This window comes from Lynx canadensis, chromosome B1, assembly GCF_007474595.2.
Source record: "Lynx canadensis isolate LIC74 chromosome B1, mLynCan4.pri.v2, whole genome shotgun sequence".
In the NCBI taxonomy this organism is placed as follows: Eukaryota; Metazoa; Chordata; class Mammalia; order Carnivora; family Felidae; genus Lynx; species Lynx canadensis.
This window is the reverse complement of record NC_044306.2, coordinates 149,813,022-149,830,684: the sequence shown is the minus strand read 5'-3', so window position 1 is coordinate 149,830,684 and position 17,663 is coordinate 149,813,022. Positions and strand designations below refer to the sequence as shown.

Sequence of the window (17,663 nt, the reverse complement as noted above, 5' to 3'; positions counted from 1 at the left end):
TTTGCTCCATTTCATACATAGTGAAATTAATACTGAGTTGCATACCCAAAAGCATATGACAAAATAGGGCAATTTGGGCTATTATCATACCATCATTTGAGAAATTGCTGGAGATCTACAGTATTATGCCTCATCTTTGAAAGTGTTAGAAGCTTTGGGAATGCACAATGACCAGCCTTATGATCACTTCCCCATGGCTCATATTTAGGAAAACAATTAGAAACAACCTTCATTTAGAAGAGGTTTCTTGGACATTTCAAGATGTTTTAGATTAATTGGGTTATAGAGTAGATTACTACACATTTGATAGAGGAGAGTTTTCTTCTCTGATAAATCATATTTACAATCATCTCCTTGGTGCAGGGAATTTTTCACTTTCTTCCATATGACATCTTCACACACAAATCAGGAGGATAGGGCCTGGCACCAGAAGGAACAACATGCTTTTTCACTTGGAGCTGTGTAGTAGCTTAAAATAGGTGGACACTAGCATTCAATAGCCCCAGATTTAAAAACTTCTTTTACAAGCACTGTGACCCTGGAAAACTACCTAGACCCTTTCAGCCTTGGTTTTCTCATGCATAAATGAGAGATAATGATATTCATTTGTTATATTACTTTGTGGGTTAGCAATAATACCTGCAAAGTTGTCTTGTAAACTGCTTGGTTCAAAGCAGTATTTGGTAATATTCGTAGTTTAATAAATTTGCCTAAAGATTGGTCAGGAAACCAATGGGTTAGCTACAGAATGACCAGCTAGACATAGATATAATGATATCTATCAGTTGAGATTCTTACTAAATGCCAAACTGAAGGAGGGCAGCTGTATCATGGTTCTATTTGAAAAATTAAAATTATTAGAGTTTTCTATTAAAAAGAGAAAATAAGAACAATAAAGTGATTAAAAGGATAGAAAGCAGGAATTGAGAGTGGAAATAAAGTGGTTTGCTTTTTTTTCATGTTCTGTTGCCTCTGAATTGACTAATTACAGGCCTTTGAGTAACAAAAAGACCAGAAAGACAGAGAAAGGGAAAGAGAGGAGAGGGAAGTGATGCTTCTAGAATTATTGTGCTTGTATCCTTTTAAGAGTCAGCCTCAATTTCAATATAATGTCCTTAAATTTTTTTTGACGTTTATTTATTTATTTATTTATTTATTTATTTATTATGAGAGAGAGAGAGAGTGAGTATGAGCAGGGGAGGGGCAGAGAGAGTGGGAGAGAGAGAATCCCAAGAAGGTTTCTCCCTGCGAGTGCAAAGCCTGACTTGGGGCTTGAACCTATGAACCATGAGATCATGACCTGAGCCTAAATCAGTTGGACGTTTAACCGACTGAGCCACCCTGACACCCCTGTACTTTTAAAATTTATTAGATTTTGAAACACAACAGCAAAGGAGAGTATGAGTAATCCTGGAGACCATTAAAATTGACCTAGTAGAAAGAATTTGAAGTGTCCTCATAAATCTGTGCTATCACAACCTTCCAATAAATAGGACACAAAACACAGCAATGTACAAGGCATAATCAAAAGTTTATCTATAAAATACCTAGATTTGTCTAATTATGGACGTCCGGATAAATAGAATATAATAAGTAATTAAGGATTATTCATTAACAATAGTTATATTAGCACTTAAAGCTTGTCAAAATATATGCCTGAATCAAATACATGTAGGCAGCCCTAAATCACCCTGAATAAAAAACAAGGAGAGGGGCGCCTGGGTGGCGCAGTCGGTTAAGCGTCCGACTTCAGCCAGGTCACGATCTCGCGGTCCGTGAGTTCGAGCCCCGCGTCAGGCTCTGGGCTGATGGCTCAGAGCCTGGAGCCTGTTTCCGATTCTGTGTCTCCCTCTGTCTCTGCCCCTCCCCCGTTCATGCTCTGTCTCTCCCTGTCCCAAAAATAAATAAACGTTGAAAAAAAAAATTAAAAAAAAAATAAAAAACAAGGAGAGTCCAAGGAGTCAATTTGTCAGTGTTAAACAGTGGCCTTTTCAGGACAATAACATAATTATCTAATTATTGAAGAACAATAGCATATAATAGAATTTATTAATAGCTAATATATATGCTTTTTGATATAAAATTATACTTTGATGTTACAGTGTTTAATTTCACAGGTGTTGATAGAGATGTCTGTTATACTTATCCTCTGGTTTCCTGTATGCCTGAAATATATCATAGTTGCAAATTCAAAAATTTAAAAAGATAAAAAATAAATTATGTTTGGGGACAGATGTAGGTATAACCTTAGATTTAAATTTCCATCAATGGGAAAAATAACTCTTGCCAAATATGCCTGGTTTCATGACAAAAATGAAGTTCAGTGATTTAAAATTATCACGTTTGTTTGCTAATAGGTAATCTGAATAAAGTTTGGGTAAGAGCATAGTGGATTGTCATTCTGCAGAGAGCATGGGTCCAGTTTGTCCAACTCCAACATTTTATATGTAAGAAAACAGATCAAGAAAGGTTTAAGTAATCTCAAAGTCACATTGCTAGTAAGTGGCAGAGTAGATGAACACATGAGTATTCCACTTCCCAGCCCAGTATTCTTTCTTTTTTTATTCTACTTTTAATTAATTAATTAATTAATTAATCTGATGTTTATTTATGTTTTAAAGAGATACAGAGCCCGAGTGGGGGGTCAAGAAAGAGAGGGAGACACAGAATCAAAAGCAGGCCCAGGATCTGAGCTGTCAGCACAGAGACCAATGCAGGGCTCGAACTTATGAACCGTGAGATCATGACCTAAGCCGAAGTCAGATGCTTAACAGACTGAGTCACCCAGGAGACCCTTTATTCTACTTTTTAAAATGTGAGATGGGGCGCCTGGGTGGCGCAGTCGGTTAAGCGTCCGACTTCAGCCAGGTCACGATCTCGCGGTCCGTGAGTTCGAGCCCCGCGTCAGGCTCTGGGCTGATGGCTCAGAGCCTGGAAGCTGTTTCCGATTCTGTGTCTCCCTCTCTCTCTGCCCCTCCCCCGTTCATGCTCTGTCTCTCTCTGTCCCAAAAATAAATAAACGTTGAAAAAAAAATGTGAGATATATTTTATAACAGCAAAAATTAGAAAAAACATATTTTGTAGTGGTGAATATTTGATAATATGACATCTTAAACATAATTAAAGAGTCCAGAAAATGATATTTTTAAATATGTTTCTGAAACATGAACATACGAGTAGGTATGAGTGAAAACTAAGTCAGCCAGAGAAAGTTTGCACCAATTAGCATATAATCCTTGTGCTTTGAATCAAGTTCTCATTTTCATTCTGCTTCTTTTGAAAGGAAGTATTCCAAATGGTGATAAAATAAACAGAAATTTCTCTCAATCTTATTTGATAAAATTTGTGTTTTTAAAGAGAGAAGTGCAGGCCCAAAATGAAGCCATGTTAAGGTTCCACATCAGTAAACAAAGATTTAATATCTAATCTAATTGCAGTTTCAATCCCCAGTTTGAAACCTTTAACCAGCCAAGCTGGAATATTCGGGTAAACCTCAGGAAGTAATCTGCTGAACTTTCTGTTCCCCTTAGGAAGGCAACTTTGCCTAAAACACTGCATTCTTTGGTAATAATTCTCCCCAACCAGTCCTGTTTCAACCTTTCCTTTTCTATAGCTCTACAGAGCTCCCCTCTACTTACTAGATGGGATGCTGTCCAATCCCTGAACCATTTAATAAATCCAATTAGATATTCAAATTTACTCAGTTGAATTTGTGTTGTTTAACAGTGTATATAACACTTGTTGGAGAATATCATCCGTATAAAATTAAATTAAGATTCAAATTCTTTAAAATATGTATAATACTATCAGTTTGAATTGAGAATCCTTAAAATAACATTTTTGTATTCAAGTTCTTTCTTACAATTTTTCCCCCCCAATTACATGCCCTGGCTTGAAGATTTCCTCTTCCTGTGTGTGCTCACTGAGTATTATAATGAATGGGTAGAATTTAATTGTACTAATTCATTTCTCATGGATTTGGAGATGGTCCCAAAGGCCATAAAAGCCTGGAGACCACCCTCCATACTGATATGGAGAACAAAGGCAGAAGAAATTTAGAACAAATTAAATTTCCTTACAACTTACAGCTGAAGTACTTAGGACTAACAGAGTGACCTTCCTCCAGAAACTCAACTGCCTTGATGTTAATACTTTGCTAAAAGCAAAAGGCAAACAACTTAACATTATCCTGACCTCCAGGACCCTGTAAGTCTCCTTTTACATATAAAAATTACTTTGGAAGATTCCTTTATCTTGAGGCCCTCAAGATATATGTTAGTAATCAACTTCCAAGCATATGGTCCCCTGAAATACATCTAAAGGGTCTTATGACTAAGGTTTTACTAGATGGTAATAAATGACCTTTGCCTAACAACAGCTAGCCCCATTAAGGTCCTGGAAACCTTGCTTCTTAAATTCCTTAGAGACTTTTGCTGTCCCTAACCCCCCTCCCAGCTTGAAAGTATATAATCAGCCACTCCTCACAACCTCAGTGCAGCTCTTTCTGCCCACGGGTCCTGTCCCTGTGCCTTAATAAAACCACCAAAGATGCTCCAAAAATTCATTTCTGAGCATTTGCTCTTAACCCCAACATTTTCCCATCAATACTATTTTAAAAAACTGAGTAATCAACTCCTTAGTGATGTTAGAGTTTTAGCTTCACATTAGAGTTTCCTTTTCTTTTTTTTGAGTACCTTGTTTGGTATTTAGTTAAACCTTTTGAAAGTGTTCAATTAGATTACTTTTTCCCCCCTTTGTTTTGTTGTATATAAACTGAGTATCTTTCTAGAACTTTCATTTTAGCTCAGTGTCTTGCATCAAATGCTTCACGACTTTCTTGATTGTAACCTCAGGCAAGTTATTCAGCCTCCTCATTACAAAGTGGTGGAGAATGATGGTGCCTATTTCCTATCGTTATGAGGACTAAATGAAAAAAAAAAATGCATGTAAATTATTCAGAATGGCATCCATGCTCAATAAGTGTTAGCTATTTATGATAATGTAAGGAGAAAATCTTACTTTAAGAATTACCAATTCAGTGGCGCCTGGGTGGCTCAGTCAGCTAAGCAACCGACTTTAGCTTAGGTCATGATCTCACCGTCCCTGGGTTTGAGCCCCGTGTGGGGCTCTGTGCTGACAGCTCAGAGCCTGGAGCCTGCTTCAGATTCAGTGTCTCCCTCTCTCTCTGCCCCTCCCCCGCTTGTGCTCTGTCTTTCAAATAAATAAACATTAAAAAATATTTACATAAAAAAATAAAAAAGAATCACCAATTTAACTAGATCTCATCACCTAGACCCACCTCCTCTCTTCCACTTCTCAGGTAATGCTCCCCTGGGGCACCTGAGCTTTGGTGCAGGTTTTCCCGTGTCAGTCATGCTCAGTCTGAGGCCCATCACAAATGATATGGTTAACAATGTATTCAGTACCAAAGTTCACAAAGGGTTTACTTTAAGAAGTCCACACATATAGAATTCAAGATTATACCCATAAAAATGATCATCTTCATTCCCTTTCATTGAGTGGGGGTAAAAGAGTGACCATACTCTTGAAACTGCTCATGTCCCATACCAAATTCTATCTTGGATGTCATCTCATGGCTGTCAGCCCACTCAGGGGTCATTATGGAAAAGGGGATACTACCAGAGGTCATTTGATTGGTTCTAACCAATCAAAATTAATTTACATAAAAAAACTGAAGGAGAAAGGAAGGAAGAGAGAAGAGAAGGAAGCAAGAAAAGGGTTGGGAAGAGAGAGATAAAGAAAAAAAAATGTTCTGAACCAACACGTATTACTCTTTAGGGAAAAAACTCCAATACATTTTTTTTTCTCCTTTAAAATATCTACTGGAAATCAAGCATTTTGGAGATATACACATTCACATTTGTTTCATTTCTAGCACTTTATTTTACATTAATTACCTGTGCTTAGTGTTTAGTTCATGCAAAGATCTGAATATTACAATCATAAATTTTTTTGAAGATTTGTTGTTTTTCCTATTTAATATATTTACAGGAAAGTCTATTGTTATTATAGATGGCATTAGTTCTCAGAGGTTATTCACCAAATATTAATGGATAATAAAACATATGTATTCATATAAATCTAATATATAAAGATTATTCACATAAAAAAAGCTATTTGTTTCTATACTGGCTAAAGGATAAAACTGTTGATAGCAATAGGTAATGTTTATGGATTATAAATATTTTTTACTGGCATTAAAATGCCATATTATTATTTTCTTAATTGTTCCCCCAATTTTGGTGGAGTTTTATTGTTATTAATATGTACACAAAAATAAAATTTTCTTGGTTCAGTTTTATACAAATACATTTGAAATCTGCAGAAGCCTTTTCATACTTTCAGTTAAACGTTGCTTTTAAGGTTCTTTTAGGACCAGAAACCTATCCTCAGACAATTCGCTCCAGGCAACAGTCACATGGAGACATATGCCTAAAGAAACAACAAGTTTCCTAGTGATAACATGAGTCAATTAAACTCCATTTAACAAATTTAATTAAGTAAAATCTGGGATAGCAGATTTCAAAAGCCAAGTCCACCTAAAGGAAGAGGAAAAGTACCCAAGAAAGTTTAACCTAAAAAATATTCTGAATAATTGATGGATTTGCAATTGAAACTTTGAAAGGAAAGAAAAATTGTTCTAGAAGTTTTGGTGTCAGACTTTCATATGAAAACTGTTTTCTCCTACCAGTCACTATATAATTTTATGTTGACTATCGATATTTCCAAGCCTCAATATTCTCACCTGTGATAGTGGTTTTTTCTTCATAAATTCATTGCAAAGATAAAGAGATATAACATGTGAAGGACTTATCACAGTGTCTAGTGCACAGGAAGAAATCAACAAATGTTAACTGCTATTGCTATTAAGATTTTGAACCATGAGTTTGAACCAAATACCCACAACCTGGGATAAAAGAAGTAATTTAGACATTATAATATCTGATTCCTAATAATTAGCAGAGATTAAGAACTCACTCTGAGCTTATTATTGCATTCCACTACAGAAAAGTAATCTTAGAGAAAGTTGTCCTAATTTTTGCTCAGGTGTGCCAGTTTGAGACTTGAGAGTTCATTGCAATGACTTTGATCAGAGCATTCAAACTAAAGTAGAAGAAATTACACATTGGAAGGAAGTGATTTTTATGTCAGCACTATTTATCATTCTCCCTGTACAAAGGCTTGCACAAAAATAAACTACTCTGTCATGTCAGTACTTTTATTTTCTTACCTGGTCTTTTCAATATGAGTGCTCATGTCCCTCAGCATCAATAAGAAGAATATTGCTTGTAAAGACAAACTTAAATAGTCATTTTAAGTCAAAAGAGTGTAATTTGATTGGAAACATGATATTATCAAAATCGAAGGATAAGAACATTTTTAGAAATCTTTATCACACTTCCATGAACACATTGTTAAGAAAGATTAGTCTCATGTCTTATGACTGGGAAAATTGTGTGGTCTTATTACCAGTATTAATTTACAAGCAAAATACAAAGGAACATGTGATTCTATGACCCCCAGTATGAGGAAGGTTTATCTGGGGAATAATCTCACCAATATGAATAAGAAGCATTATGATCGTGATACTTATTATTTCAAGACTGAGAACAAATAGTTGAAAAAAATAAGTAATAAGATAAAAATGTAAACATATATCATGACCAAGGAGCTCTCTACGTACATTCCTCTATTTCATTAACTGAGATACTGCGCATGTTCAGATGTCCCTGTTTACTATATGCATGAGAAGATTAAAGAGTTTTTGCAGATCTTGACAACTTGATTGCCTCATAAAATTGCCATTTCTTTACCCTCTTTCGTCATTTTTAAGATCCTGTTTTACCCTACAATATTGATCATTCACTTCTATCTTCATAGGATAGTTTATAATCAACATAGTAGCTATGCTTATTCTCTCTGAATAACAGTACAACTCAAGTCTTCATTCACATCCCCGGAGATAAAACACCTACTTTTGAATTTGGGGACAACTATTTAACATACTCAGAGGACATGATGAGCCAATTAACAATCCTCTTAACAATCCTCATCAATGAACCCACACATTTATGGTCAATTAATTTATGACAAAGAAGCCAAGAAAATATAATGGGGGAAAAGACAGCCTCTTCAATAAGTGGTGTTGGGAAAACTGGACCGGCAGAAGAATGAAACTGGATCATTTTCTTACACCATACACAAAAACTAACTGAAAATTGTTGAAGACTTGATGATAAGACCTGAAACCATAAAACTCCTAGAATAAAACTTAAGTGGTAAGCAGATTGACCTCAGTCTTGGTGATGATTTGACTCCAAAAGCAAAAGTAACAAAAGAAAACAAAAACAAAAACAAATGTAACTACATCAAACTAAAAAGTTTCTACACAGCAAAGGAAACCACCAGAAAATGAAGAAACAACTTACCTAATGGGAAAAATATTTGCAAATCATACATCTGATAAGAGGTCACTATCTGAAATATATAAAAACTCATCTAACTCAAGAGGAAACAAAACAAAACCACTTGATTAAAAAAAAACAGCCAGAGGATATGAATAGATATTTTTCCAAAGAAAATATACTAATGGCCAACAGGTACAAAAAAAGTGGTCAACATCACCAATCATGAAGGAAATGGAAATCAAAACTACAATGAGATATTACCTGACACCTATCAGAATGGTAATTATCAAAAAGATAAGGCATAACAACTGTTGGCAAGGATATGGGGAAAAAGGGAACCCTTGGGTACTGTTGATGGGAATGTAAATTGGTACAGTCACTATGGAAAACAGTATAGATATTCCTCAAAAAATTAAAATAGAACTACTATGTCATCCAATAATTCTACTTCTGGGTTATACCTAAAGGAAACAAAATCACTCTTTCGAAGAGATATCTGCATCCCCCATGTTCATTTCGGCATTATTTACACTAGCCAAGACATGGAAACCACCTAGGTGTCCATCAATGGGTGAATGAATAAAAAAGCTGTGGCATATGTATCTATAATTGAATATTATTCAGCCATAAAAAGAAGGGAATCCTGTTATTTATGACAATGTGAATGGACTTTGAGGGCATATGCTAAGTGAAATAAGTCAGAGAAAGACAAATATTGTATGATTTCATTTATACATGGCATATGAAAAAAAAAAACACCACATCTCATTGTTACAGAGGACAAATTGGTGATTGCCAGAGGTGGAGAGTTGGAGGGTGGTGAAATGGGTGAAGAGGGTCAAAAGGAACAAACTTCCAGTTACAAAGTAAATTAAGTCCTAGAGATGTAATAATATACAGCATGGTAACTATAGTTAATACTGTATTGTATATTTGAAAGTTGTTAGAAGAGTAGATCTTAAAATTTCTTACCACAGGAAAAATTATTTATGTATGGTGACAAGTGTTAACTAGACTTAATGTGCTGATCATTTTGTGTGTATATATATATATATATATACATACACAATATCTCTCTCTCTAAATATATATATAATATACAATATATATAATATATAATAATATAATATTAAGATAATATATAATATAATATTTTATATTAATATAAATTAATATAATATAATATAATATAATTTATTATTATATAATATATTATCTATATAGTATATAATATATATTATCTCTATATATATCTCTATCTATATAATATCTCTCTATATAATATCTCTCTCTAAATAAATATAAATATAAATATAAATATATATATATATTTAGAGAGAGAGAATCATTAGATTGTACACCTGAAACCAATATGTTATATGTCAATTAAACCTCCATTAAAAAAAGAAACCATCTTAATCTCTTCCTCACGCCTCTTAACATGCCTTACCAATTAGCCATTAGCTTTTACTAATTTCACAGTTAACACAGCTAACACAAATTGAATGGTTCTAGCTCATAGACACTTTTGTAAAATCCTTGTATTGTTGACTAATTTAGTCCTTGCAGTAACCCTGTTAGAGATGGGATAAATAAATGCAGGTGTAAAGAGAATTAATTACTTCTCCATGGTTGCACACTTGTAACCAGAAATTGTTTATCAAGAGCCTTCTTTCCTAATTGCCTTACTACACAGTTTCATCTGCATTATTCTTCTCCACATGTAAGCTACTTCATTCATACATGCTCTTACCACATCTTTCCTGGAGTCACGCAGAAGCTTGTAGCCTAAGACCATCTCACTCTGGGTCCACATCTATCTAGATATTTTATATAAGATGCAATCTATACATCCCTTTAAACAGTTCCCAGTTGTTCAATAGATAAAAAACCAAATGATTAGCATAACATACAAGAGGCTCTGAAAATATTTATTGGATTAATTCATTTTTGCAATCCTGATATCTCCATGGTTCTTTCACATGCATCTTACACTTTGACCTTCATAAATAATGAATCATCAGTAATACCCAGCACACATGTGCTATTTTAAGACTCCGCAACATTGGGCACAGTTTCCTTCCCCAGACTTATTTTGCAGGGAAATTCATATTCACTGTTTAAATTTTTCTTTGTATATCACCTCAACTCTAGTTTCTCAGAATGTCACTCTCTTCTGTCACATACTGTTCATCTCCTTTATGTCCTCTCTGTTCTTTATACATATTTCCATTACCTAATCGTTCGTATTATAAACATTCTCTTTCTTGTATGACGTCTCTGCTTGACTTAAATTCTTGAAGCCAGGAACTCCACACACACACACATTCTATGTTAATAATGGACTTGTAGGAAACAATCTCTTCCAGTTTTCCCTACACACCACTGAAGTTTCTAGGCAATATGTGTTTTCAGTGCAATATCTAAATGAGAATTCAGTCCTATTTTTAAACTAAAATATTTGCTGCTATATGTTACCCATAAAAGAATTTAGTTGGTATCTTTGAGTCCATAAAGTTAGAAAACCCATGATAGTTACAAAGCATATTGTTACTTATCTTCCTTCCTGCTCTCAAGTGATACTAATAGTAATCAATAGGTAGGATTGAAAAATAATAGCCACAGGGAAGTAAAGAAGTGATACAAAGCTCTGTTCTAATTCAGATAATAATAAAAAAATATTACATACCCAAAGCTTTACTATAGTAGGAATCCCATGATTTCCAAAGAGTGTTAAACATGTAGTCCTGTAGACTGTAGGAGATGAAATTTCTTATTCTGTCAGTGAAAGACATCTGGTCCGTGAGTTCTGATAAAGTGGCAGGAACATAGGAAGGAGGGTATGGTACCTTCCCACAATGCTTTTCCACTGTTGAGGCTGGAGAAAACCTGAGGGAGTACATAAATGGAATTCCCAGCTTTAAAGCTACTATATCACCACAAGGAAATACTGGATCTGATATCAGGACCTCAAATTTGCTTTTCTTCAGCTTTTCCATCAGCTTTTGGTTTTTAAGAACACCATCACAGATTTCTCTAGATATCATGTGGAAGTCCTTGATGACTTTGGCTATATCTTGATAGAATCTCCAAATGGTTGAAGGAGATGGCCTCTTTTCCATCCATGTCAAAACAAAGTCCTTGATCAGTCCTTCTATTCTTTCTTTGCCAAAGGCCACCTTATATATTTCAAATGTCAGAGATGGGGTCGAGGTTGGCGTGATGAAAAGTGCACCAGAGGCAACTAAAACAGTCACATTATGCTCTTTTTCAATCAACTCATCTATGATTATCTTAATGTTCAGCCAATGACTACCTTCCATTGGCCAAATCAGAATATTCCCACCAAGAGTGATTCCTAGGAGACTAATCTGGAGACACAACAGCAGAATGTTCTTGTTTAACATGATGTGGCTTGATGTAGAAGATTTGATGAGATATGACAAATGAATTTCTCTGTTTTTCAAGCAAAAAAGAAAGAAAAATTATTTCAGTTTTGATCCAAAACGATACCCTTAAGAGCCTTCTCTCTACCAAATGGTTTTCCTCATGGTAGCACCATATTTTATGATAATTATAGGCTTGGGGTAACATGTGTCTTACCTCTCAACCTGTTGCTTTAGCTTGGGTTATGATTCCTGCTCTCTGATCATTTTCTTTTTTTAAATTTTTTTTTTCAACGTTTTATTTTTATTTTTGGGACAGAGAGAGACAGAGCATGAACGGGGGAGGGGCAGAGAGAGAGGGAGACACAGAATCAGAAACAGGCTCCAGGCTCCGAGCCATCAGCCCAGAGCCCGACGCGGGGCTCGAACTCACGGACCGCGAGATCGTGACCTGGCTGAAGTCGGACGCTTAACCGACTGCGCCACCCAGGCGCCCCTCTAATCATTTTCTTAAACTTGATCCTTTAACTTTTTCATTGGATCTCATAATTGTGAAATTCTTACTGTTAAATTGCTTGAAGCTGTTGTGTACATCAACTCTACCCTCACCTGGCTGCTGAAGCCTCAGTTTGGGGCAGAACTTATTCAGAAATGTGGAGAGGCTAAGGCTATCAGTTTTCCAATATTTAACATGTTCAATATAGTGTCAATAGCGACAATGAAACATTACTATAGTAGTTACTGGTTGTTAATAGATAAGATTATTACAAAGGGAATACTTAGAAAAAATGTGAAGTACAAGCAGATAGAGTAATTATAATGTTTATTGCTACTTTAATAATATGTTTAGGAAAATATTTTATGTTAATACTGAGAAAAAATTATAAGTAAATGAATGAACTGTGTACAAGTATACATGCAAGAGATGATGGGTAACATTACTAGTCAATAGGAGTTCTTTGAAGAGGAATGCTAACTCAAGCATGCTTTTATGGAAAGTGCTGCTTGAAAGCTAGTTGGCTGGTCTGAGTAATAAATAATTTACATCAACATTCAACCTTTCATAATTGCTAGCATTAATTAAGCACTCACCGTGTGTCAGACATTGTGTAAAGTGTTTTACATATGTTCATCTCATTTATTTCTCACTAAAAAAAGATTCAATGAAGTTGATCCTATCTTCTCCCATCAGAGAAGGAAGAACCATTGCTCAGAGAAGTTTAGTAATTTGCCAAGTTCACGTACTAGAATAAGAAAAGAACTGGTAGTAGCAGCCTTCAGGCTCTTTGGCTTCCAGAGTCTATTGTATAAACCACTAAGATAGATTGCCCTATCAGCGTGTATCATGTCCCCTTATCAAGTATAAGCAACCTACCCATGTAAACCACAAAGTGCCCAAAACATGCTGACACAATATAAACTTGTGTCACAAATTCACACATTATGAATTTGTGCAGCCCACACTGGATAATGTAGGACAAATCATCTGAAGAAAATCACCTCTATGAAAAGTGTACATGTATGTGTATGCATATATCTGTGAATAAGTAGAAATTACTTATTTTTAATAAATCTATTGAAATTAGAAATCCTATGTTTTTTAGTGATGTCTTTGCTGAACTCCCCTATAACCACAGATAATTTACAGTGAGACATTTGCTGCTTCTTTAAAGCAGTTACTAAATTTTCCAAAGTACTACTCAGAGTTTGGCAGACTCATCGTACAGTTCTTGGGAGTAGATTTCAATTCAAGACTCTGTATACTAAGATTTTATGGTATGCACAAAATTTTTGGCTGCTGGTGTCAACCTCATCCATAGTTAATTGCCAAGATACTTTAAAATAGTTGTTGTGATTCACTAGAATGAACAATCGGTCACAATTCACAGATATTTTACTCACGTTATTCACTATCAGGGAATCAGATTCAGTTCTAAACAATTAAACTGTAGCCTTTATTAAGTTTATTTGTGTTTATTGTGTGGCTACTAGACAGAGAACTCCCTGCTAAGTGAAAGGCAGATGAATAAAGGACATAATCTCATATCCATTTTATGCTCTCTGTGAAGGTAATTGCAGACGTAACTATAATAAAAATAGGCATAGTATATTAGAGTCAGCATGATATCATGAGAAGAATTTAGGCTTTAGAATCAGGCCAAAGAATTTTGGCCTGTTTAACATTTATGAGACTCAGTTTTCTCCTCTGTAAGGTAGAAATGAAAGGCAATTTAAGAGGCTTTTATATTAAGTAATATAAGATAAATAAAATGTTTATTAATGTATAATAAATGAATAACTATTCAATAAGTACTATAAATTATGTAATGATATGAGCATCATATAAGATAAGGTTATATATTTAAATAAATAAAATAATATCGATTAAGCTACAACTATAGTGCCTGGAATAAAAGACACATTTAAAATCTATTATCTCTCTCATTTAATTCCTTCTCATTCTCCTAACTTTAGAGAAAGCGACAAGTACCTTCAGATGAAATGACACAGGTAAAATGTGTCAGAGCTCTGTACAGATTGCTTTCTGTTTTTTGGGAATTAGAGGTAGGGGTAAAGAGAGGGAAGTTTTTATTAGAAATGTGGTATTTGAGGCTCATCTTGGAGCTTGAAGTGTCTGCACATGAGTGATAGGCAATGACCAGTATTATGTCATAAATTAACTTTTTGATTTTTTAAAAAGTATCTTACTAATGGGACAGTATTAAGAAAACTTCTCAAATTATTGAAGTTAAATTTTAGATTTGTGTTCTTAAATTTAATAGAAAACTAAGTGAAGAAATTATATTAACCATAAAGATTTAAAGAGGTTGTAAAATAAGTTTATTTCAAAAACTAAAAATGTGATTTTAATTATTCTGACCTTAAGATCCCTGAAAAGCTAGTCTCTTTCCAGAAAAATTATAGGAAACTATAGCTAAACATATGACTAATATATTTATGAAATCAGATGAGTTGAAAGGAAAGCTAAAGTAATTTAAAAGAAGCTACTGTATACAAATAGTTTTATCATAGAGAAGATAATAAAAGATGTGCTTCAATTAATTGCACAAAAAGAGAGCACACGTAGTATTTACATTACCCCAATTGATTATTGCTTTTACAACAGAATTTTCTTTCTTTCTTTTTTTAAATTTTTTATTTTTTTTAACGTTTTATTTATTTTTGAGACAGAGAGAGACAGAGCATGAACGGGGGAGGGGCAGAGAGAGAGGGAGACACAGAATTGGAAGCAGGCTCCAGGCTTTGAGCCATCAGCCCAGAGCCCGACGCGCGGCTCGAACTCACGGACCGCGAGGTCGTGACCTGAGCCGAAGTCGGCCGCCCAACCGACTGAGCCACCCAGACGCCCCTTTTCTTTCTTTTTTTAATGGTGATTTGTTTATTTTGAGAGAGAGAGAGGACACGTATGGGGTAGGGGGTGGGAGGGACAGAGAGAGCGGGAGAGAGAGAGAGGGAGAGAGAGAGAATCCCAAGCAGGCTGCACACTGTCAGGGCAAAGCGGGACACAAGGCAGCTCCCTCTCACGAACCATGAGATAGTGACCTGAGCTGAAATCAAGAGCCAGACACTTAACCGACTGAGACACTCAGGCACCCCTATAACAGAATTTTCTTTAGAGAAACTTTAATATCCTTTTTTTTAATAAATTTGACTTTGCATAAAACTTATTTGATATGTATACGTACATGTAAAATATATAAACATACAAAATCCAGTACACAACATTAAGAAGATAAAATGCCCATCGAAGGATGATATCTTGGCTCATCTACACATGTTATCTTAAAGATGGTAGTGGTCACTTGTGAGAATCATGTTTGCCTTTATGTATTTACTTCATGTGTTACCTATTAAAGGACCAAATTAACTCTTCACTGGTAGAAATTCGAGGTAATAGATAGGCCAGTGAGCTCACAGTTGTATACAACTTTAACTTTACTGCTTTGTCGTACACTTCCCTCAAGATCTATCAAATTATTCTGAAGTATAACACCCGGGGGGAAAACCCTCCAATTATGTAAAAATACAACTGAAAACTTTTATAAAGTGATTAAACAAGCCAAAAGTTAACCCACAAGCATGTAATGATTGACCTTTCTTTTAGAAGAAAACATAAATCCAAATGTACATCATATATTGCTTATATATTATTTGTCATGAGATTTTTAAATTTCTTACCTGAAGTTTCCAGCCAGAACTTTAATAGCACTCATTCGCTGTTTGAAAGTTGAATTTAAAGAAATCCTAGTTGACTAAGCATAACATGATGCGAAATGTGATCTTGAATAGAGGAGAGATTATACAGATTTGTTTACTCCTAAGACATTCCACTTCTCTACATTATTAAGCACCTAATCTTCTGTTAAAGGTGTTTTCTTCTATTGGTTTTCTGGCAACTATTTGCATTAAATATTGCCTTTGTTATTACAGTCTCTGCAACCTTCACCACCACCCCTTCCAACCAAGTATGTCTAGGCATGAGAAGATGGACTGGGGATGAGTATGCCAGATCAGGGCCCCTGTCTTCTCCTCATTTGTGATGGTGCGTGTTCCATTCCAGGCATCAAGCGTTTCAGCTGGTGCAGCTTGCAGCAGGACGATAGGATCCCAGTGGAGATTGAGTAATTCCCCCTCTTGCAGGAGTGGGAAGTAACTCACCCATCTTGGTGGGCAATATTCTATTGCAAATTCCAGTAGACAACACCTTTTCCAACTGGGTGATAGGACTTGGTGTTCTCAGCAGTGTACCACATTAGTCTATAGTGAGAGTTGGGGCAGTGTCAGTTTCTTAGGATTTTCATAACTTTATGGTGTTGGGTGCTTTGGCAGAGGGTCCCCAGTCTGGCATATAGAGCACAAGCCCTACTGGTTGATCATTCAAATATATTGAAACCTGGAACAGTACTTTAGTTCACTCAGCCAAGGTGGTTTTACCTGTTAACGATTTACTTTGCTGCTTTAATATTCATTTTCTTTTTCTATCAATCCTGCTCAGTGTAGATTATAGGGGTGATGGAACCTCCATTTAATGTCATGTGCTATTGCCCCATCTTGCAAATCATGACCTTTGAAATGTGACCTCCCAATCACTATATATTCCATGAGGGTATCCATACATGGTATTCCGTTTCTCCTATACCTACTGAAATTGGGAAAGAACCGTGAGAAATAGTAGGTGGTGTAGGAATAGTTCATGTTTTCCCAACTAGAGTGGAAAGACCTGCAAGCAGTTTAAGCAGAGTCCTTAGATATGTACTACCTCAGTGGTGGAGTAAAATTCACCCTAAAATAAGTATGTTGTGAATATGATTTAACGAGCTCTATAGCACACTTCTAATGGATCAAATTCCAAATGTCTCTCTATTAGAACAAAGACCCTGTATATCTAAAAGAATACCAAGAAATGGAAATAAAAACCCATTACCCAACAAAGTAAATCCATAATAAAAATTTATGAGACATTGAACAAAGTATGAATATATAACTTATATGGTATAATATACAGTATCCCATTCAATAGATAAAGTCATAGTGATGACAGATGATAGAATTAGTTGACAAGGACTTTAAAACAGCTATTATAACTAGCATGTGGTCAAAAACATAGTGATAAGCATAAGCATGTGAAGAGAGAATAAAAGAGCTCCAGAGACCTACCCATATTAAACTTCTGGAGATGAAAAATCCATCAGATGGGATTAACACAATATAGAAAAGATTAGACACAGTATAGAAGAAAAATTAACATCCAGACATAGTAATAGAAGTTACACAAAATGAAAATCAGAGGAAATGAACCACTCCCCTCCACCACCCTCCCCAAAAG

The 17,663-nt window shown here is 35.2% G+C and overlaps 1 protein-coding gene across 3 annotated transcripts in view; it reads right to left on the bottom strand.

Moving 5' to 3' along the window:
- LOC115512583 (UDP-glucuronosyltransferase 2A1) overlaps positions 1–11,836 on the bottom strand; it is a 68,087-nt gene extending 56,251 nt beyond the window's left edge. For 2 of the 3 annotated variants that reach the window (XM_030313749.1, XM_030313750.1), the window contains exon 1: positions 11,119–11,836. In XM_030313749.1, coding sequence (XP_030169609.1) covers positions 11,119–11,836 — 718 coding nt within the window. The remainder of the gene's footprint in view (positions 1–11,118) is intronic. The other variant, XM_030313746.1, reaches the window with a different exon arrangement.
- Between the last annotated feature and the right edge of the window lie 5,827 nt (positions 11,837–17,663).